General features: G+C 45.9%; 2 protein-coding genes, 1 long non-coding RNA gene and 2 other non-coding genes across 5 annotated transcripts; 3 read left to right on the forward strand and 2 right to left on the reverse strand.

The window, feature by feature from the left end:
* Nucleotides 1-1763: 1763 nt before the first annotated feature.
* LOC132213764 (S-phase kinase-associated protein 1-like) lies at nt 1764-2298 on the forward strand. Its single transcript, XM_059660701.1, has one exon. It carries the CDS (start codon nt 1807-1809, stop codon nt 2296-2298), a length of 492 nt encoding a protein of 163 aa, XP_059516684.1. The 5' UTR covers nt 1764-1806.
* A 585-nt stretch (nt 2299-2883) lies between these two features.
* LOC132213765 (cytochrome b-c1 complex subunit 10-like) lies at nt 2884-3051 on the reverse strand. Its single transcript, XM_059660702.1, has one exon. The coding sequence runs from the start codon at nt 3049-3051 to the stop codon at nt 2884-2886; it is 168 nt and encodes a 55-aa protein (XP_059516685.1).
* Nucleotides 3052-4541: 1490 nt separating this feature from the next.
* LOC132213766 (uncharacterized) lies at nt 4542-19895 on the reverse strand. Its single transcript, XR_009448057.1, has 3 exons — nt 19766-19895; nt 5531-5640; nt 4542-4956 (listed from the first exon to the last, which is right to left on the reverse strand). It is a non-coding gene; the product is annotated as an uncharacterized LOC132213766 (long non-coding RNA).
* On the forward strand, nt 13180-13382 carry LOC132214050 (small nucleolar RNA SNORA74). Its single transcript, XR_009448149.1, has one exon. It is a non-coding gene; the product is annotated as a small nucleolar RNA SNORA74 (small nucleolar RNA).
* On the forward strand, nt 16136-16240 carry LOC132214022 (U6 spliceosomal RNA). The gene has a single exon (XR_009448127.1). It is a non-coding gene; the product is annotated as a U6 spliceosomal RNA (small nuclear RNA).
* Nucleotides 19896-21517: the final 1622 nt, after the last annotated feature.

A 21517-nucleotide genomic window follows, 5' to 3' on the forward strand; every position in this document is an offset into this window, starting at 1 on the left:
CCTAACTTAACTCTGGTGCCGGGTCACATATAGAAATATTCAGTTTTTAAAATATTTGCAACCATAGTAAAAAAAAAGATTTATTTTTTTGATATTCATTTTATATATTTAAATGCCATTTAACAAAGAAAAATCAACCAAAAATATGTATAACGTGAACAAAAGCAGAAACAGGTTCATAATTGGTGCACTTCAAGGCCAAGCAAGCACCACTAACTTCATCTGTTAGCCCGTTCCTTATGTTCGTTGTAATATTATTTAATGCTGAGAACAAAGTCTCACAAAAATATGTTGATGAAAAAATTCTTAGCAAAGCGATTGCTAGATTTTTTTATTTCGCTAAAAGTGTCAGGCACTCTGTTTGAAGCACTCAAAATTCCTTGTTCATAGTTGCACTCTTCTTCCTTATTCAAATGAATAATGATCCTGCAATCAAAGAATTAGCAGACAAACTTCAGCACCAAAAAAGTCACTAGTTTCTAGTTTTCATACCATTTGATTATCATTGTTTTTATTATTATTTTTTCCTAAATGTACATTGTTTTTCTGTATTTGTTCATTTTATACATATTTTTGGTTGATTTTTCTTTGTTAAATGGCATTTAAATATATAAAATGAATATCAAAAAAATAAATCTTTTTTTTTTTACTATGGTTGCAAATATAAAAAAATGAGTATTTCTATATGTGACATGGCACCAGAGTTAAGTTAGGGTTTTTCAAAATTTTGAAAAGCCGAGCTCAAAAGGTTCACCATCACTTACTTATAGGGTACTTGTGGTGAAAAATGGATAAACTATGTGTGATTACTGATTGGGCTGTCTAAGTTCAAGGTCAGACTTAAACTGATTTTTATGAGATTGGGTTAAGGAAAATAAGGTTGAAGGCAGTGGACGGTAGAATGTGAATGGTTACCTTTGATCTAGGGGGTGAGATACATTTCACTGGGCAGTGTTTCTAAGAATGTTTCCTCCAGTGTCTTTTAGAAATAACAATGGTCCCCTTTCTTCAAGTGTGTGAACATGAAAAGCCAAATTCTACAATTGTATGAAAGAGCAAAAGGCCAAGTCACTCTTGCAAAAGATTTGCTGTAACAGATTTCAAGGCAATACTGTGGGACTTAAATACACTGTCATTTAAAAAATAAAAAAAAGGGAGAATTTGCCAGAAGCTTGTCCATTTTCGCTGCTTGACACAGTCGCTGCAGGGAAGAAACATCTGCACAGCATATGTTTCAAGGGACCTGGCGTATATGGCATACTGTTCTTAATATGTTTGCTCCCCTTCTTGGTGCTATATGTTTTCACCAAGGTCACCTCTCCAAGAAAGGTTGTTTCCCCAGATAGGGATTTTCCCCTGAAGTTAGGGAGGGAAATAAACCCCTTAACTATGTGCCAGGCAGGTAGTTAATCACTTTAACTAAACAATCACGCTTAAGCTACATAATCTTTACTCCCTGGAATGGAGATAAGAAACCGCCTAACCATTGGAAGAGAAATTGATAGGACTAAAATCAACTGGTATAAATACAGATGTTACAAGACAATCAAACACAGAACTTCGCTGGAGATCCAGGCTAGAGAACCTGGCTGGGCTGCTGATCAACTGAACACTGTCTCCGTGTCATTCCTTCTTCGCCAACTCCATCCGCACCTTTGGGAACCCCTGGACCTGCTGGGGTTGGACCCCAACAATTGGCGCCCGAACAAGTAACTGGCCTTGTTCTCCACCTTTTGCTTTTGGTTCTTCTGACGCTGCCCGGCTCTCGTCAGCCTCTGGCACGCTTTCTCCTTGAGACCGAGCACCATGCCTCCAATTAAATTGCAGAGTTCTGATGGAGAGATATTTGAAGTTGATGTTGAAATTGCCAAACAATCTGTGACTATCAAGACCATGTTAGAAGATTTGGGAATGGATGATGAAGGCGATGATGACCCAGTTCCTCTACCAAATGTTAATGCAGCAACATTAAAAAAGGTCATTCCGTGGTGCACCCACCACAAGGATGACCCTCCACCTCCTGAGGATGATGAGAACAAAGAGAAGCGAACAGATGATATTCCTGTTTGGGACCAAGAATTCCTCAAAGTTGACCAAGGAACACTCTTTGAACTAATTCTGGCTGCAAACTATTTAGACATCAAAGGTTTGCTTGATGTTACATGCAAGACTGTTGCCAATATGATCAAGGGGAAAACCCCCGAAGAGATTCGCAAGACTTTCCATATAAAAAATGACTTTACTGAGGAAGAGGAATCCCAGGTGCTCAAAGAGAACCAGTGGTGTGAAGAGAAGTGAAAAGCTGTGCCCGACACTGTAACACTGTAGGGATTGTTCCAGATACTAGTTGCACTGCTCTGTTTATAATTGTTAATATTAGGCAAACAGTAAAAAACAAACAAATAAAAATTAAAATAAAAATTGTCTCCTCAGCCATGTCTAATTTGGTACTTCTGGGTGGATGTTGTCTGATTTCGTCCCTTTTCGGGCCTGGCCCCAGGAGGAGGTGTGTGAGGTTTCTCCCTATTAGGCCACCATTTGGAGGGTTGGGGGGGACTTTCTCCACTTTCATTTTTCCGTTATTAAAATGGTAAACACAACTTCCCACCAGAAATATTGTACAGATAAAGAGAGAAGAATGTTTGTGAACAATGTTGCACACTATTGACACTTATTAACTCCCCCCCGCCCCGGGTTTCAGAGCATGGTTTAATGCATTCATACATCAAAAGTATTTTCAGAAACATGGAAAATCCTAAGTCACACTATGGATTTCCTCGCGATCCTTGCTGAAGGCTGGGGCTGTTCCAGATGCAGCAAAGGCTGAGACGGAACCTGTTGGCACCACCAGGCACCAGAGGGGTCTGAGGAGGGTCAATGTAATTAGTCATCCTTCTTAAACTTGCCATTGATGTAGGCTACCCAGTCTAGAATCAGCCTCCACTCAGTGGCCCACACTAGCCCCATGGTGCCCATGGTGCCCCATATGCCCAGCATGGGAATCCAGTTCTTGGCCAGTTGGCCATAGCAGGGGCCCAGGAACTTGCTCATTGTCTCATCGAGGTCTGATGTTCAGGGTGACCCAGGTGGACGCACAGCCTAGGCCCACAGAGATGCCACAGCCTGGGTCAACAGGGCATGCGATATCTGGATTCCTGGGCTGCTGCGCACACAGATCCACTTAGTAAAACTTTTAAGAGCTTCACTTTCCTTCTCTTGCTGTGCTAGCTGGATGCTCATGTCCTTAACTGCTGAAGGGAAGGCCTGGACTGCCAGCAGCAAGGCGGGAGTCTGCCCTGAAGTCAAGTGGACTTTTTCAAAATGTTTAAACTCCACTACCTCTTGCCTGGCATTTCTAGAAAGTGCACTGCACCCCACCTTCCAAAGAACTTAGAACCAGAAGCAAAAGAAATAGCACAGGCAAGGGAGGCAGGGACACGGAGACAGTCACAAGGTTGAGAAGCTGTTATTACTGCCTCTCCATCACCTTGCTTTCATTGTGAATTACGTATACTCATGCTTGGTTTAAAGTAGCATCTCTGTTACATTTGAATGGGTCTACATAGCTTTAAAGTGTAAACGTGCTTATATATATATATGTCCCTGGGACACAGTGATTCTTGGTTCTTAAAACGTATAAGACCATAGTAGTTTATCTTGCTAGAAAAGACCAAGGGTGCTACGGAGGTCAAAGTAAGTATTCACTTTTACAATAAAGCTCATAGAAGATGAGGTTAAAATACGGTTGGACTTACGGGTATGATAGAACATCCTGCTATCATAAATTGATGTCAAGTTAGAAGTCTGATTGGTCTGGATGAGCCTTAATTAAAAAGAATTGTCACCCTAGCTGGTTTGGCTCATTGGATAGAACGTCGGCCTGCAGAATGAAGGGTCCCAGGTTCAATTCCAGTCAAGGACACATGCCTGGGTTGTGGACTTGGTCCCCAGTAGGGACATGCAGGAAGCAGCCAATCAATGATTCTCTCTTATCGTTGATGTTTTTATCTCTCTCCATCTCCCTTCCTCTCTAAAATATATATATATATTAATAATTGTCTCAATGACCATTCAAGGCTCAGGAAGAATTTGGAAGTACACGGAGCTAACAGAAGTTTTGAGGAGAATAGAATGCTCTAGACAGGAAGGGAATGATCAGACTCGAGTCCTGGCTTGGTCACTAACTTGCTATGTAACCTGGATATGGCCCTCAGCTCCTCATAGACTCAGAGATCTGCAAGCTGTAGGTAGGGGATTCTGAGGTTCACTCCTTTCTCAAGCACTTTTTGTGAAAGTTACATTCCTTTGAGTCTATTAAGACCCCTTGAGAAGAGGAGAATTCTATACTGAACATAGACTACTGGGTAAAAATGAGGTGTGGAAGACAGAGAACGGAAAACAAAATTAGCAAATGCAAAAAACCCCCATAAAATATAAATAACTTTTTTAAAATTTTTATTTATTTTTTAAAGTATTAGCGATGTCCCCTTCCCCTACCCTGCCCCCCGCCCCTCGCCCCTAAGGCAGGTGTCAAGGCAAGTGTCATTCTGAGGATGCTCCCATGTCTACAGAGCAGCTGAGTGGTCTCTGGATTCTCTCTGCAGCTGCACCTGTCTAAACGTTGAGCCCAGTGTGACATTCATTCATTTATTCGGAAGCAGATCTGTAAACATTTTCTATGCTCCAATTGTTCTGAATGAGAGTCTCTTCTGTGTCCCTATTGCTGTCCTTAACCGTAAAAATTCTTTTCCCACTGGTGCTTTTGGAAATTGGTTGAAATTCATGAAGACACCAGCATGTGTCTTAGGAACGGAAGGTCAGACTTTCCATCAGGGAGGACAAGGAAACCCTGGACACAGGAGGCAGCTTGCTCTGGGGGAGCCAACTTGGCTGGATTTGGAGCCCCACCAATTCTGGCCTCCTGTCTTCAGTTCTCTGACTTCAGTTCTCTGCTTTCTAAAATGGGAGGCACATGGGGACCATTGTGGGATTAGAACAATACATGTAAGGTGCCTGAATTATGGAAGACAACTAGGTTTTTTTTTTTGTTCTTATTCAGATGTTTATTTAACAAAAACTTATCCATTTTTCCCTTTTATCAACCATTTTGAGCACTGTGAGATTTTACACTGTCTGGCCAGGTGTCAGGCTGTGTTTAACATTTGTGTAGCTGGAGGTGACAAAGGCTCCAAATACCTCTGAGGTCTCTGCTTTTGTTTTTCCTGCTGCCTTCAGATTACCCTAAGAATTCCTTCTCAGATAGAGTTTGCTTCATGCAGTGCCATTAGTTGGCATGCACTCATAGTTCAGAGGGCTGGAGAGTGTCACACCCAGGGGCAATGGTAAGATTTCTGGGAGGAGGTGGGGAAGGCATAGTTTTCTTTACTAAAATGAGAGGAGAAACTGGGAAAGGTGAGATGGGAAAAAAAATAATCACAGATGACTCCTCAGGCAGATCAAATTTGAAAAGAGTACCTAGAAGGAACAGAATTTAGAAATTAATTTTCTCAAATACTTTGTAAACACTTACATACTCTTGAAAAGTCTTCATGTGCCCTGTTTTCCAGTGTTCTCAAATTTTCCATCAGGGAAGGTCTGTACGGATAGGAAGGAGAAGCAAAGCCTTCTGAGCTCTGGTAACTGTGGGAACAAATGAAGAGATTGAGGGCAGGGAACTGCAGATGCCTCCTGTCCCCTCCTCTGCAGCCAGGACTCTCAGAGGGGAGAGGGGGACACACAGACACTGGGGTTAGAATTGGAGGGCTGAGGACTGCTCCCCTGGGATTATCGGGGCAGCCTGGGAGCCCCCAGCAGGGATGCTGCATGTCCTCACTCTCTGGGTGAGAACTCCAGAGGGAAACTTGGAGTAGGACCCCACACATGGACACAGACTAGCTACTCCCTGGGCGACAATAGGAGATACAAAGACTCTGCCCCTGTTGTCAGAAAAACAAAATAGCTCCACCTCCCATCCCATATAACACCAATGGGAAAGGCACTGTGTTCATTTAAAGACAGGATTCAGTTCATGAGGCTGAACTCAGATATTAAATTGAGCTAAATATTTTCTTTTGCTCTTGTCTCCTCTATCCCCTGGTGGGGGACTCAAGAGAAAATCCATTTAGAAATAAATAAATAAGCTATATTTTTTCTGCACATTGAACATACTGAATATATTTGCAACTTTGGTCCGTACTTATCTTTATTCATACAAAACTGTAACTCTATCTGACATTTCTTCTTAAAGGTTTTTCTTCCTCGGTACAATGTGCAAAGTAAATTTCTTATTATAAAAATCATGCTGTGGTTTCAGCTGTTGTGTTTCTGTAAAGTAAGCTGAGCTTCTTTCACCAGATACTGAGCAGGGGTCTTGTGAAAATAGCATAAAGGCTCTTGTGAGGGGAGAACCCTTCCTAGTATCTAGTGATAAAAGTAATTCAGAATCTGTATATATTTCTTAAAAAGAAACCTTCAAAAGTCATTGCTGAATTCCCACTCAGCACTGGGGACTCTTTGGTCCTAGCACAGGCCTAGGCACCTTCTGAGAGGGAGAGCCAGTACTGAAAAGGTCAGTTCTAGAAATGTCTGTAAAACATACATTTGGCAAATGAATGAACAAAGAAGCAAAGAAACACTCATAGAGAAGATGTTCCACTCTGCTGACTTAAAGTTCGCTTTCCAAAGGAGGTTTGAAGCTTCCTACGGTTTTTTCAGCTCCTTGAATTTTTAAAAGGCAGGACATTTGAAGTCTAATGGGAGAAAGACAAGAAAGTGCTGGGCATTCAGAATCATGGGCAGTGGGAATATTGGGGAACCTCAGACCAGTCACTTCATCTCCCTGAACCAGTTTCAATCTGCAAAATAACTAATGTGTGTTTTTTAAAAAAAATATTTTTATTTATTAAATCCATTGGGGTGACATTGGTCAACAAAAACATATAGGTTTCAGGTGTGGGTTCTGTGTTACAGGATCTGAATATTGCACCTTGTGACCAACGCAGGAAGCAACACCAGGCTGGTGAACGGGAGATGAGGTGTAAGGGCGCATCATGGGTCAACTGGCCACCAGAGGCCAAAGGACTGGCCTGTGAAGGACCAGGAACAGGAGCAACATCCTGGTGTGAACCTGGTCTGCAGTGAGAACCCTCTCCTCCCTGAGGCAGGTCACAAAGCAGCTACTGCATTTCTGAAGAAGAAATTGAGACGCGGGTTTTGACCAAAAAATTAAGATATTTTAAAAATTCATGAATCTATGTGGGATGTCCTAAAGAGGATGAAGGTATCATATGTATGTACATGTTAATGAATCAGGTTTATTACAAATAAAAATATATGAAATCCGAAAAGAGCTCTTTGCTCAGGAAATCATTCAGCAAGTGTGTGCTTTCTAGCTGGGTCTTGGGGGCGTGGCCTTCACAGGTCACCTTTCAGGTGCTGAGAGGGCCTGAGAGACAGACAGGTGAACAAGAACCAAGGCCACACTTTATTTCAGAAGATAGGAAGAGCCATGAAGAAAATAGACTTAGCTTATATGACTAGGGAGCCACAGGGACACAAAAGATTTCTATTGGTGCCCTGACCTATGACCTTAAACGCAGTGGTTCACAGGACAAAGTGTGGGATCCCAGGTACTGTGGGTCAGAAACCTGAGATGGTTCATTGGGTTGCCCTCCTCCCAGGAGGCCTCAGGGTCCTGCACATGGGGAGGTGCAGAATCCATTCCTTATGGCACAGTTCCCTTCTGTGTCCCTGCCAAAGCCACTCCCAGCTTCCTGGGGCTCCCTAAAATCTTGGCGTTTGATCCCTTCCTCCAGCCTCAAAGACAGCAACTCAAGTGGAGTCCCTCCCTGGCTTCTCTGATCCACCCTCCCACCCAGTTTTCACTTTGAAGAACACCTAGTTACTGGGGGCCAGGACCCAGGAGAGCCACACCTCCTGTGGTTTCTGTAGAGGGCCTTTGGTATGTTGGGGTCAATAAATGTTTATTCACTGATTTTTAACAACACCACCACCAGAAAACTTGAGAGGTTGGCCCACATGGCTGGCCTGGCATGGTGGCTAGGTTACCTCTATGACCTGTCTTACCATTCTGACCTCTGTTAGTATTGTGACCTACTGCCACGTGATATACCATAGGGCTGGCTACATGGGGGCTTCAGAGCAGAGTGACTCACTAGCAGGCTCAGGAAAGGGCTCCCCAAAATGTTTAAACTGAGACATGGCTGTTGAGACAGAGCTGGCGCCATGGAGACCTGGGGAAGCCACCCCAAAAGGAGAGGCAGTGCCCCAGGGCAAGGACAGCCAGGCTGGATGGGAACAGCAGAGAGCGGGGGGTCGGAGGGGGGGCATAGAGGGCCCTAGTGTGGGTAGAAATTGCTGTCACAGCAGGAAGGCTTTTAGGCACGAGAATAGGGGGATCTGATTTATATTTTTTAAAGATCACTCGGTGATTTGACATTTGAAATGATATTTGACATATGTCCTGAGAGCCGGGAGGATTTGGGCAGATGAAGACGGTGAGATGTGCTTCATGTGCAGACAGTGGACACGGCCTGGAGGCAGGACAGATGAACACTGGGGACCAGAACACATGCCTCGCAGAGCCTGTGAGTGATGGGAACAGGCAGGGAAACAGAAGACCCTGCATGGATGGGGCAGGGCAGGGGGAAGGGGTCCTTCCATGGAAGGGGCAGGGTAGGAGAGGCAGTGAAACCTCCATGGAGAGGGCAGGGCAGGGAGGAGAGAGGACCCTCCATGGAGGGGAAAGGAAGGGAGGAGAAGGGACCCTCCATGGAGGGGAGAGGGCATGGAGGAAAGGGGACCCTCCATGTAGGGGACAGGTAGGGAGGAGAGGAGACCCTCAATGGAGGGAGAGGGCAGGGAGGAGAGGGGACCCTCCATGGAGGGGACAGGAAGGGGGGAGAGAGAACCCTCCATTGAGGGGAAAGGAAGGGAGGAGAGGGGACCCTCCATGGAGGGGACAGGCAGGGAGGAGATAAGACCCTCAATGGAAGGGAGAGGGCAGGGAGGAGAGGGGACCCTCCATGGAGGGGACAGGGTAGGGAGAAGAAAGGGCCTTCCATGGAGGATGCAGGGCAGTGGGGACAGGGAACCCTCCATGGAGGGACAGGAAGGGAGGAGAGGGGACCATCCATGGAGGGGACAGGGCCAAGAGCAAAGGGAATCCTCCACGGAGGGTAAAGGGCAGGGACGAAATGGGACCCTCCATGGAGGGTGCAGGGCAGTGGGGAACCTTCCATGGAAGGGACAGGTAGGGAGGAGAGTGGACCCTCCATGGAGGGGAGAGGGCAGGGAGGAGATGGGACCCTCCATGGAGGCAGCAAGGGTAGGGAGAAGAAGGGACCTTCCATGGAAGGTGCAGGGCAGTGGGGACAGGGAACCTTCCATGGAGGGGACAGGCATGGGTGTGAGGGGAAACTCCATGGAGGTGATGGGCCAGGAGAAGAGGGGACCCTCCTTTCCGGGACACGTAGGCAGTAGAGGGGTCCCTCCATGGAGGGAACAGGCAAGGAGGAGCGGGGACCCTCAATAGAGGGGATGGGTCAGGGAGGAGAAGGATACCTCCATGGAGGGGAAGGGCAGGGAGGAGAGGGGACCCTCCATGATGGAGAAGGGCAGGGAGGAGTTGGGACCCTCCATGCAGGGGGGACTGTTAGGGTGATGGGAACTCTCCATGGAGGGGACAATCAGGGAGGAGAGAGGACCCTCCATGGAGGGGACAAGACAGGGAGGAGATGGGAACCTCCATGGAGGGGACGGGTCACGGAGGAGAAGGTACTCTCCATGCAGGGGGACAGTAGGGTTATGGGAACCCTCCATGGAGGGGACAGGTAGGGAGGAGTAGGAACCCTCCACGGAGGGCAGGGGTCAGGGAGGAGAAGGATCCCTCCATGGAGGGTACAGGGCAGGGAGGAGAGGGCAGAGACGGGGAAAGGGAAACCTACAGTGATGGGCCAGACAGGGAGGAGAGGGGACCCCTCCATGGAGGGGACAGGGCAGGGAGGAGAGGGGACACTCCATGGAGGGGACATGCCATGGAGGTGAAGGGACCCTCAATAAAGGGGACAGATCAGGGAGGAGAAGGATCCTTCCAGGGAGAGGAAGGGCAGGGAGGAGATGGGAACCTCCATGGAGGAGTTGGGTCAAGGAGGAGAAGGTACCCTCCATGGAGGGGGGAGCATAGGGGACAGGGAAGGGAGAATAGGGGACCCTCCATGGAGGGGGCAGGGCTATGAGGAAGGGATACAGGGAACCTCTAAGGATGGGCTGGGCAGGGAGGAGAGGGGACACTGCATGAAGAAGGGAGGGCAGGGGATGTGGGGACCCTTCATGCAGGAGACAGGGCAGTGGAGCAGGGGACCCACCATGGAGGGAAGAGGACAGAGAGTGAGGAGACACTCCATGGAGGTTATAGCTAAAGAGGAGATGGGACCCTCCGTGGAGGTAACAGGGCAGGGAGGAGAAGGGACCCTCCAAGGAAGGGAAGGATAGTGGGAATGGGTGCTCTATATGGAGGGGGAAGGGCAGGGGGTTTGGGGAACAGGGAACTCTCCATTGATGGGGCAGGGCAGTGGGGACTGGCAACATGGGACCCTCCAAGGATTGGCTTGTCAGAGAGGAGAGGGGACTCTCCATGGAGGAGGGAGGGCAGGGAAAGTGGGGATCTTCATAGAGTGGACTGGGCAGAGAGGAGAGGGGACTCTCCTTGGAGAGGACAAGGCAGGGAGGAGAAGGCACCCTCCATGTAGAGGGAAGAGCAGAAGAAAAGGGAACCCTCCGTGGATGGGACAGGGCAGGGGGGAGAGGGCATACTCCTTGGAGTGGACTGGGCACGGAGAAGAGGGGACCCTCCAGGGAGGGGGCAGGGCAGTGGTGACAGGGAAACCTCCATGGAGGCTACAGAACAGGTGGGGCAGGGAACCCTCCATGGAGGGGGCAGGGCTCGAGGCGGTGGGGCTGGCCAAGGAACCCAAAAGGGATGGGCCAGACAGGGAGTAGAGGGGACCCTCCTTGGAGGGGGCAAAGTAGAGGAACAGGAAACCCTCCATGGATGGGACAGGGCAGGGGGGAGAGGGCACACTCCATGGAGGGGACAGGGCAGGGAGGAGAGGGGACTCTTCATAGAGGGTAGAGGGCAGGAGACAGGGAAACCTTCATGGAGGGGGGCAGGGCAGGGGGACAGGGAAACCTTCAGAAAGGAGTTAGACCTGGGGGCAGGAACTGCACTTGCAGGGATGGAATAGTGGGTACAGGAAACCCTCCATGCAGTAGGGAGGACAGGAAGGAAGGGAACCCCAATTATAAGGGGCAGGGCAGGGAGGAGAGTGGAGACCAGGAACCATCTATGGGGAGGGGGCAGGGCAGTTGGACAGGTAATTCGAATGCAGAGGGTAGGGCAGGAGGAAAGGGAAACTCACTTTGAGAGAGCAGGGCACAGAGGAGACAGAACTATCCATTGAGGGAGCTGGGCAGGGGGACAGGGATCCCAACTTTAGGGGGAGGGGCAGGGAGGAGAAGGTACCCTCCATGGATGGGGCATGGCAGGGGTGTAGAGAACCCCACTTTGAGGGGGAGGGTCAGGGAGGAAGGTTTCCTTCATGGAGGGGGCATGGTAGGGGGACAGAGAACCTCACTTTGAGGGGGCAAGCAGTGGAGAAAGGCAGCCCCGGTTTGAGGGAGAAGGGCATGGAGGAGACAGAATCCTTCATGGAGGGACAGGGCATGCATGAGAGGGAACAGGGAACCCTCCATGGAGAGGAGAGGCTGGGGGGATAGGGAAGCCTACTTTGAGACAGCAAGGATTTTAGCACAGGTCCTGAAATAGATGGCAGGGCAGGGGGGAGAGGGCATCATCCAGGGAGGTAGCAGGGCAGGGAGGACAAAGGACCCCACATAGTCTGAGCAAGATAGGGGGGTTAGGGCACCATCCATGGAGGGGCCAGGGAAGGGGGGACATGGGAGTAGAGATAGGTAACAGGAGAAACAGACCCCTCCATGGAGAGTTCCCTGTTCCCCATGGTGGAGCCCTTGCCCCCAGCCCTGCCCCTTGGCAGCATTCCCTCTCATACCTGTCCATCGGCCCCTCCCCTGGTCCCCTGACCCTGCTGCCCTGCCTTCCCATGGAGGGGCTGCTGTCTCTCCTGCTCTGACCACTCTGTGGTTGGTCCCCTTATCCCTCTGCCCTTTCCCTCCATGCAGGGTCTTCTGTTTCCCTGCCCTGACCCCTCACTCACAGGCATCTGAAGGGCATATGCTCTGGTCTGTCCAGTGTTCATCTCTCCTGCCTCCAGGCCGAATGTCCACTCTCTGTACCTGAAGCATATTCTCACCTTCTTCATCTGTCTAAATCCTACCCGTGCTCTCAAGACACATCTCAAATATCATTTCAAATGTCAAATCACAAGCAGGGGAAGGGGGGTGGAGGGTGGGGGCTGGGAAGTTGGGGGTGGAGGATGGGAGGTGTGGGGTGTGAGGTGCGTGATAAGGGGGCGGTGGGGGGTAGGGTTGGGGGTAAGAGTGCGAGGTGGGGGTGAGGGGTAGTGTTGGGGAATAAGAGCTGGCGGGAGGGGAGTTGGGGGTGGCAGATGGGGGCTGTGCATTGGGGATGTGGTGAGGCAGATGGGGGCTGGGTGTGTGGGGTGTGGGGTGGCAGGTGGGGTGGCGTGTGGGGAGTAGGGGGTAAGGTTGGTGGGTGACAGGTAGGGGAGGGAGAAGAGGGCATAGGGGGGATAAATGGTGATAGAAGGAGACTTGACCTGAAGCCAGTGAGCACACAATGCGATATACAAATGATGCATTATAGAATTGCACACCTGACCTATGCAATTTTATTAATGAATGTCACCCAAATAAGGTTGATTAAAAATAAATAAAAGGTGGGTCTTTTGAGGTTGATTAGGTTATGAGAATGGAGCCCTCGTGAATAGGATTAATACCCTTTTCAAAGATATCCCATGCTAGACTTATCAGGAGATGCTTTTATATGTTATATAAATGTCTAACCACTATTTTGTACACTTGAAACTAATATTGATTGTCATCCCTAATTGAAAAAAAATTAAAGAAGTAATTTTTAATGAAAATGAAAATGCAAATCAGAGTGATCTTTAAAAAATATAAATCAGATCATTACACTCTGTGCCTAAAAGCCTTAAGTGCTCCAGCAGGGGTCAGCTCTCCAGACAGAATCATGCCTGTGAGGGTGTTACACTGCTGGGAGTGGAATGCCCTGTCTTCTTCCTCCAGTAGCTCCCTTCACTGCTCTGGTGATGTGTGGCACTGGTGCAGGGCAGAACTGTGCTTCCTTGAGAGTGAGCTAAGCATCACTTTGGCTGCTTAGTTATAGTGTGGGAGCAGACACACAGAAAATAAATTTAAGCCTTAAAAGTTCTCACAGCATTTCAACCCTCCAAACGGACCTCTATCCTCCCTTCCCTACACTCCAGCCAGCCTGGCTCACCCAGCCTTGAGGAAAGAAGTCAGGGACAGTGCTGCCCGGGAAGCCAGTGAGCATGCATGTGGTCGGAAGTCTGGAGAGAGCTCCAGTTCTCTTAGGACATAAATGGAGGGATGAATCTGCTGAAATCAGCCACCCATAAGGGGATTCTACTTTTCACTACGTGATGGCTGGATTGCACCTGCATGATCCCACCATGCTCTCGCTCCCCTGTGGGGATCCATGAGTCATCTACAACAGGAAGCAGCTCTCTGGCCTTTGAGAATCCACAGACCTTCTGCAAAGCCCTTAAGCTCACACAGCTGATCTCAGACTACAGATTCCAGACACCTTCAATCCTGGGAAGCAGCCTCTTTTGACTTTTTCATTCTCCTCCTACAAACAATGCCAGGTCTGCGTCTTCTGTACACTGTCAAGGATGTGTGAGGACCCAGCGGGTGGCAGCTGGATGTGGTATACCCTGGGACATTTGCTGAGTGGCCTCAGACCCAACACTGACACTGAGCTTGAACCTGCATCCATCTGGTGAGCACCACTCACCTCTACCTGGGGACTCCCTGAGAACCTCCCTCATGCAACTTGAGTGCTTCCAGAGACTCTTTCATTAACTGAGACAAACAGGCACCCGGCAGATGGAGGCAGACAGGGAGGCAGAACATGGTGTGCTCTGGGGCTTTTGCTGACCTGCCCCCAGGCTCAATGCTAGTCAAAGCCAGCTTTGGTGCCCTGCTTGGACCTTCCTGTGCTCACCGGGCCTCAGCAGAGGCTGTCACAAATTGTGAATTGCTTTGTAGATGCAAAGAGTTTGCCCTGGGAGAGTCACATCAAGCATCTGACATTGTTTAGCACCAGAGTCCCTCCCAAGAAGCCCCAGGAACAACAAGCCGATAGCCAGCTTCAGAGCACATCAGAGAAGGATACAATTAGCCTCAGAAGCGGCAGATCCAAAGAGAGATCTAGGCAGGCACCAGACCCCGCTGAGATGAATTGCACTCCACGTGGTCAACACCTGTCAGCAGCTCATACACTACACTGTAGGCAGGGTACACTGTGGTCACAGCCAACTAGCCTGAGCATCGAATCACTACATGAATGGGCCAACAGCCATCAAGAATCAACTGCCACAGGAAGGTTCACATAACACACACGGGACATCCCTGGAACACTCAACTCAGATGATCAAGAAGAAATTGCCACTGGGTTCCACAGGACTCCTACTACACGAAGCCACACTACCAAGACCTGGATTTTAATACAAAGAAAGAAACACACAGAGGCAGCCAAAATGCAAAGAAACATGCCCCAAATTTAAGAACAGGGGACACATCCAGAAAAAATGCTAAACAAAGTGAGGCAAGCAATATTTCAGATAGTTAATTGAAATTAGGTGAAGAATGGATGAAATCATTGGGAACTTGAAAACTGATAGTACGCATGAAAAAGAACATTTAAGCCATATAAAAGATCCAGTCAGAAATAAAGAGTAAAATCTTTGAAATGAAGAATACACTAGAGAAAATAAATAATTTGATTAAGGAGAGAATCAAATTAGTGATTTGGAAGACAAGGTCACAGAAGACAAAAGCAGCAAAAAGAAAAAAGAACTTTTAAAAATGAGGAATGTTTAGGTGACTTTTGGGACAACATGACACATTAACAACAACCACATTATAGGAGTACAAGGACAAAAGAAAGGTTAAGGGACTACACCATATTAAAAGAAATAATGACCGAACACTTCCCTAAACTGGTGAAGGAAGAGACACACGTCCAGGAAGCACAGAGTCCCAAACAAGATGAACCCAAAAAGGCTTGACACCAGGACACATCATCATGACAATGACAAAGATTAAAGACAGGACATCTTAAAAGCAACAAAAGAAAGACGGTCAGTTACCTACAAGGGAGCTCCCATAAGACTGTCAGCTTATTTCTCTACAGAAACATACCAGGCCAGTAGGGATTGGCACAAAATATTCAAAATAATGACAAGCTAGGACCTTCAACCAAGACTACTTTACCCAGTAAGGCTGTCATTTAAAATTGATGGAGAAATAAAGAGCTTCCCAGACAAGAAACAGCAAAAGAAGTGTGTTACCACCAAACCATTAGTATAAGAACTATCAAGAAGGAATAAAAGGGAAACAGAGTTAAAAGAATAAAACATATCTACAAATAATCACTTTAAATGTAATTGGCTTGACTGCTGCAATTAAAAGACATGGTAGCTGAATCGATAAGAAATCAAGAACCATATATATGCAGTCAACAAGAGACCTATCTCAGAATGAAAGATATACAGACAAAAAGCAAGGGGATGGCAAAAGGTATTTCATGCAAATACAAATGAAAAATAAGCCGGGGAGGTAAACCTAGAGCTGACAAAATAGACTTTAAAACAAAGGCTGTATTGAGCGATAAGAATGGACACCACAGAATGATAAAGAGAGCAATCCAACCAGAGGATATAACCCTTGCAAACATGTATTTCTTCAACATAAGAGCAAGTAAATGTGTAAATCAAATCCTGATGTACATAAATGGAGAGTTCAACAATAATACGGACGTAGTAGGGGATTTGAACAATCCCACTGGCATCAATGGCTGGATCTTCCGCACAGAAAATCAAGAAGCAAAGAGTGGCCTGGTGCTGGACTCTGCAGCAGCAGCAGCACATATAGTAAAGCTGGAATGATGCAGAGGAGATTAGGGTGGCTCCTGCGCAAGGGTGACACTCAAATCAGTGAAGCGTTCCCTTCCCCCTAGCGTGTGACATGCTCCCCTGGCTCCCCTAGGCTCCCCTGGCTCCCCTGGGCTGGGGCCCCTGCGGGTGGGGGTGGAGGGAGATGGGCGGGGGCTGGGGGGGGAAGGAGACGGGCGGGGGCTGGGGGGGGAGGGAGAAGGCGGGGGGGAGACTTGGGCCCTGACCTCCTCCTGGGCTGGGGTCCCTGTGGGTGGGGGCGGAGGGAGACGGGCAGGGGCTGGGGGGGGAGGGAGATGGGCGGGGGCTGGGGGGGGAGGGAGAAGGTGGGGGGGAAGACCTGTGCACTGCCTCACCCTTGCACAGGGCGGCCTCACACCTAGTCTTTAAAAAAAAAAAAGAGTGGGCTGAAATAACACAATAGATCAAATGGATTTAATTGGTATCTTCAGAGCATTTTCACCCTGAAGCAGTAGAATATACATTCTTTTTAAGTGGACGTGCAACATTATCTAGATAGACCACATGTTAGGGCACAAAAACAGTCTCAGTAAATTTAAGAAGATTGAAATCATATCAAGAATCTTTTCTGATCATAACTGTATAAAACTAGAAGTCAATTAGAAAAAACTGACCTACAAGTGATCTATTACTGAATTGTACACACCTAAAACCACCCATGCCCCAATAAATTTATTAACAGAGATAAAAGCAATGAAAAGCAAAAATGAATAAATAAATAAAAATTTGGGGATACATGGTGGTGAGAATTGCATGTCAATATACTTGATGTATACTTAAATGTGGTTAAAACTCTAAATCTTCTATTTATTTGACCACAATAAAAATTAGTAATTATAGGATTAAAAAGAAAAAAGAAAAAGAAAAAACTATAAAACACAGAAAGTCTTGGAGGCTAATTAACATGTTACTAAACAATGAATAGAGAACAATGAGATCAAGGAAATAATGAAATAATACCTTGAAACACATGGAAATGAGAGCACAACAATCCTAACGCTATGGAGCACAGGATAAGCAGTCCTAAGAGGAAAATTCCTAACATTACAGGCCTACCTCAAGAAACAAGAAAAATCTGAAATACATCATCTAACTTGACACTTAGAGGAACTAGTGCAAAAGAAAAACAAAGACACCATAAAGTGAGAAGAATAAAGAAAATAATAAAGATCAGAGCAGAAATAAACAAAGCAGTAAAAAACAAACATGAGATCAATGAAGCTAAGGCCATTGTGTGTCAGTGGTTAGAGATGTGGTCCACGGAACAAAGGATCATGCGTTCGATTCCCAGTCAAAGGCATGTACCTGGGTTGCAGGTTCACCCCTGCCACCTGTTGAGGTGTACATGTGTGTGAGACAACCATTTGATGTGTGTGTCTTACACTGATGTCTCTCTCTCTCTCTCTCTCTCTCTCTCTCTCTCTCTCTCTCTCTCTCTCTCTCCCCTCTCTTTCTCCCTTCTTACCTCCCTCCCTCCCTCCCACATCTCTAAAAAAAAATTCATTGGACAATATATACTAGGTGAGAATTAAAAGAAAAAATAACTTCTCAACAAACGCAGGTGCTGGACTGGATGGCTTCACAGTGCATTTCATCAAACAGTCAGAGAACAACTAGCACCTGTTCTCCTCAAACTCATCAGAAACACTCAAGACAGGGGAAGCCTCCCAAGCTCATTTTATGCATCCAGCATTCTCCTAATCCCAAACCAGAATAAGACTTTATAAAGAAAAAAAATTATAGGCTAATATCCCTGATGAATGTAGATGCTAAAATCCTCAACAAAATATTGGCAAACTGGATCCAGTAATACATTTAAAAGATTACACATCAGGATGAAGTGGGATTTATTCCAGGGATGCAAGCTTGGTACAGTATCTACACATAAAAAACATGATACATCGTAAACAAAATAAAGAATCAAATTCACATGGTTACAACAATAGACGCAGAAAGCATTCACCAAAACACAACACCTATTCATTATAACAACTCTCAGTGAAATGTGAATAAAGGGAATTCACCTGAACATAATAAAGATCATGAAGAAAGAAGAAAGAAAGAAAGAAAGAAAGAAAGAAAGAAAGAAAGAAAGAAAGAAAGAAAGAAAGAAAGAAAGAAGAAAGAAAGAAAGAAGTGGAAGAAAGAAGAAAGTGAAAGAAAGGAAGGAAGACAGGAAGAAGTTGAAGAAGATACAAATTAATAAAAGCACATATGGTGTTCAAAGATAGGAAGAATTAACAACGTTCAAATGTCCAATGACGTAATTCAGAGAGCTACAACAAATATCACAAAAATTTATATGGAAGTACAAAAAAAACACAAAAAACACCAAAAAACCCAACACACACACACACACACACACGCACACACACACACACAAACAAAACACACAAAATAAAACCAAACCAATAGAGTAATCTTGAGAAAGAAGAACAAAGTGGGAGGAATCATGCTACCTGATAACAAACTATACTACGAGGCCATAGTAATAAATATAGTATGGTACTGGCATAAAACAGACATAAAGATCTGTGGAACAGAACAAAAAGTCCAGAAATAAACCCATACATTTATGGTCAATTAATATTTGACAAAGGACACAAGAATATACAATGTGGTAAAGATAGTCCACTCAAAAAATGCTATTGGGAAAATTGGGCACATAAGCAGAAAAATAAATGAATGCAGACTACCTTCTTACACCATATTGAAGAATAAACGCAGAATGGATTAAAAACTTGAAAGTGACATTTGAAACCGTAAAACTTCTAGAAGAAAATAAAGGCAATAAATTTTCATAGAAATATTTTTTATTCTGATATATCTATTTGGGCAACAGAAGCAAAAGAAAAACTAAACAAATGGGACTACATCAATCTAAAAAGTTGTTGCACAGCAAAGGAAACCACCAAGAAAATGAAAAGACAACCCACTGAAGGGGAGAACATATTTGCCAATGATACATCTGATAAGGGTTTAATATCCAAAATTTATGAAGAACTTAAAAAACTCAACATCATAACAAAATTAAACAATCCAATTTAAAAATGAGCAAAGAACCTAAACAGACACCTCTCCAGCGAGGACCTGCAGATGATTATTACACAAAAAGATGCTGAGCATCACTAGTCATTACAGAAATGGAAATTAAAGTCACAGTGAGGTATCACCTCACATCTGTCAGAATGGCTATCATCAATAAATCAATAAACATCAAGTGCTGGTGAATATGTGGAGAAAAGAGAACTCTCGTGTACTCTTGGTGGGAATGCAGATTGGTGCAACCACTGTGGTAAGCATATGAAGTTACCTCAAAAATTAAAAATAGAACTGCTTTATGACCTAACATTTCCACTTCTGAGAATATCTCTGCAGAAACCTGAAACACTGATCGGAAAGGATATATGCAATGCTATGTTCACTGCAGCATTACTTACAATAGCAAAGATTTCACAGCAGCCCAAGTGCCCAGCAGCAGATAAGTGGAGAAAAGGCTGTGGTACATTAACACAACGGAATACGACTCACCCACACACACAAAAAGGAAATGAAGGAAATCTTACCTTTTACAACAGCATGGATGGAGCCGGTGAGTATTATGCTAAGTGAAGTGAAGTAAGCCAGTCAGAGAAATACAAGTTCCTTATGGTTTCACTTATATGTGGAATCTAATGAACAAAATAAACTACAATCAAAATAGAAACAGACTCATAGGTGCAGAAAACTGACTGAATACTGCCAGAGGGGAGGAGGTTGGGGGACTAGGGGGAAAAGGTGAAGGGATTAAGCAAAGAAAAGACTTATAGACAGAGACAGCAGTTTGGTGATTATCTCAGAGAGAGGGGTGTGTGTAGAAGAGGGCTTAGAAAGGATAAATTGTGATGGAAGGAGACCTGACCTGGGGTAAGAGGGGAGGGAGGTGAGATACATAATTCAACATACAGGTGATGTATTACAGAACTGTATACCTGAAAGCTACATGATTTCATTACCAATCTCACCCCAATATATTCAATTTAGAAAAATAGGCCATTGTGGCACATGCTACAACCTGGATGGACCCTGAAGACATGATGCTCAATGAAATAAGCCAGTCACAAAAGGACAAATAGTGTGTGATCCCACTCACATGAGGTCCCTAGAGCCATCAGAGTCATAGAGGTAAGATGGAGGGTACCAGTAATGGGGCAGTGGATGCAGAGTTGTTGTTTAGTGGGGACAGAGCTTCAGTTGGAGAAGATGAGAACAGTGATGGAGCCGATGGTGGTAACGGCAGCACAACAATATGATTGTTAAGTTGAGTTAAGGACCACTTAACAGCACTGGACTGTGCTCTGAAAAATAGTTAAAATGGTAAATTTCATTGTGTATATATTACTGTGATAATAATATACCAAAAAAAAAAAATAGAAGGCTCTGTCCTGGGTGTGGGAGAATCAGGTAGAGCTGTTTTCTATCGGCCCTACATGGGCAGTTGGGTCACTGTCAATATCCTGGCTGTGAGATTTTTGTAAGATATTATTGAGAGAAACCAGGTCAGATTCCATGGGCTACCTCTGCGTTCTCTCTTATAAATAATGGAATCTACAATTATATTTTTAAAAGGTTAAAAACTAAAAGGGGTGACAACCAGATTTGGTTGTCTTGCCCCAGGGAATCTGGTCCAGCAGGTCCACTTGGGGTCAGGGCTGAGTATAAGGAATTGCCCACAGGAACTGGTGGTCAGTGGGATTGAGGGCCACCATCCAGACCAGTGACCTACACAGCTAAGTTCTCATCCCATCATGAAGCTTCCACAGCTTTTAATACAGCTGCTGTGTCTCAGCCACCTCTAATGCGATCACTCGGGGGAACAGCTCCTTCACTGTGCCACCTGGTTTCTTAAGGGAGCTTCAAACCTTTTAACCATCTCACAAAACACAACACAGGTAGTGCAATCCTCCCACAGTGACCCTCTGCTTCATTAAACCACATCCACCAAGTGACAAGGATGGGCCTTTTGTGCCATTCCAGGAACGCTGGGCCAGGGTCTCGTCGACAGAGCAGATTCACTTCTCCGTGCCTTGGTTGGGACCTGGGTACAGGGCCCAGGAGTGACGCAACCCAAGGACAAGGATGAAGGAAGGCAGCATTGTCCTTGGAAGCAGGTGCCTTTTAATCATCTACAGATCTCAACTGTAGAAAAGATACCTATGCCCTGTTAAAGGTCAGGAAAGATAAATAGTTTTTCTCTTTGTACTCGACAGAGTGGTGCTCAAAATGAACTAAAAATAATACCCTGTCTTCATATGCTCTCTCCTTCCAGAGATGGCTCC

Source organism: Myotis daubentonii, chromosome 12 (genome assembly GCF_963259705.1).
Source record: "Myotis daubentonii chromosome 12, mMyoDau2.1, whole genome shotgun sequence".
Lineage (NCBI taxonomy): Eukaryota > Metazoa > Chordata > Mammalia > Chiroptera > Vespertilionidae > Myotis > Myotis daubentonii.

What these genes read in the sequence shown, in the direction of transcription:
- LOC132213765 (XM_059660702.1), bottom strand. Translation starts at nt 3,051, where the DNA reads ATGAGCAAGTTCCTGGGCCCCTGCTATGGCCAACTGGCCAAGAACTGG.
- LOC132213764 (XM_059660701.1), top strand. Translation starts at nt 1,807, where the DNA reads ATGCCTCCAATTAAATTGCAGAGTTCTGATGGAGAGATATTTGAAGTT.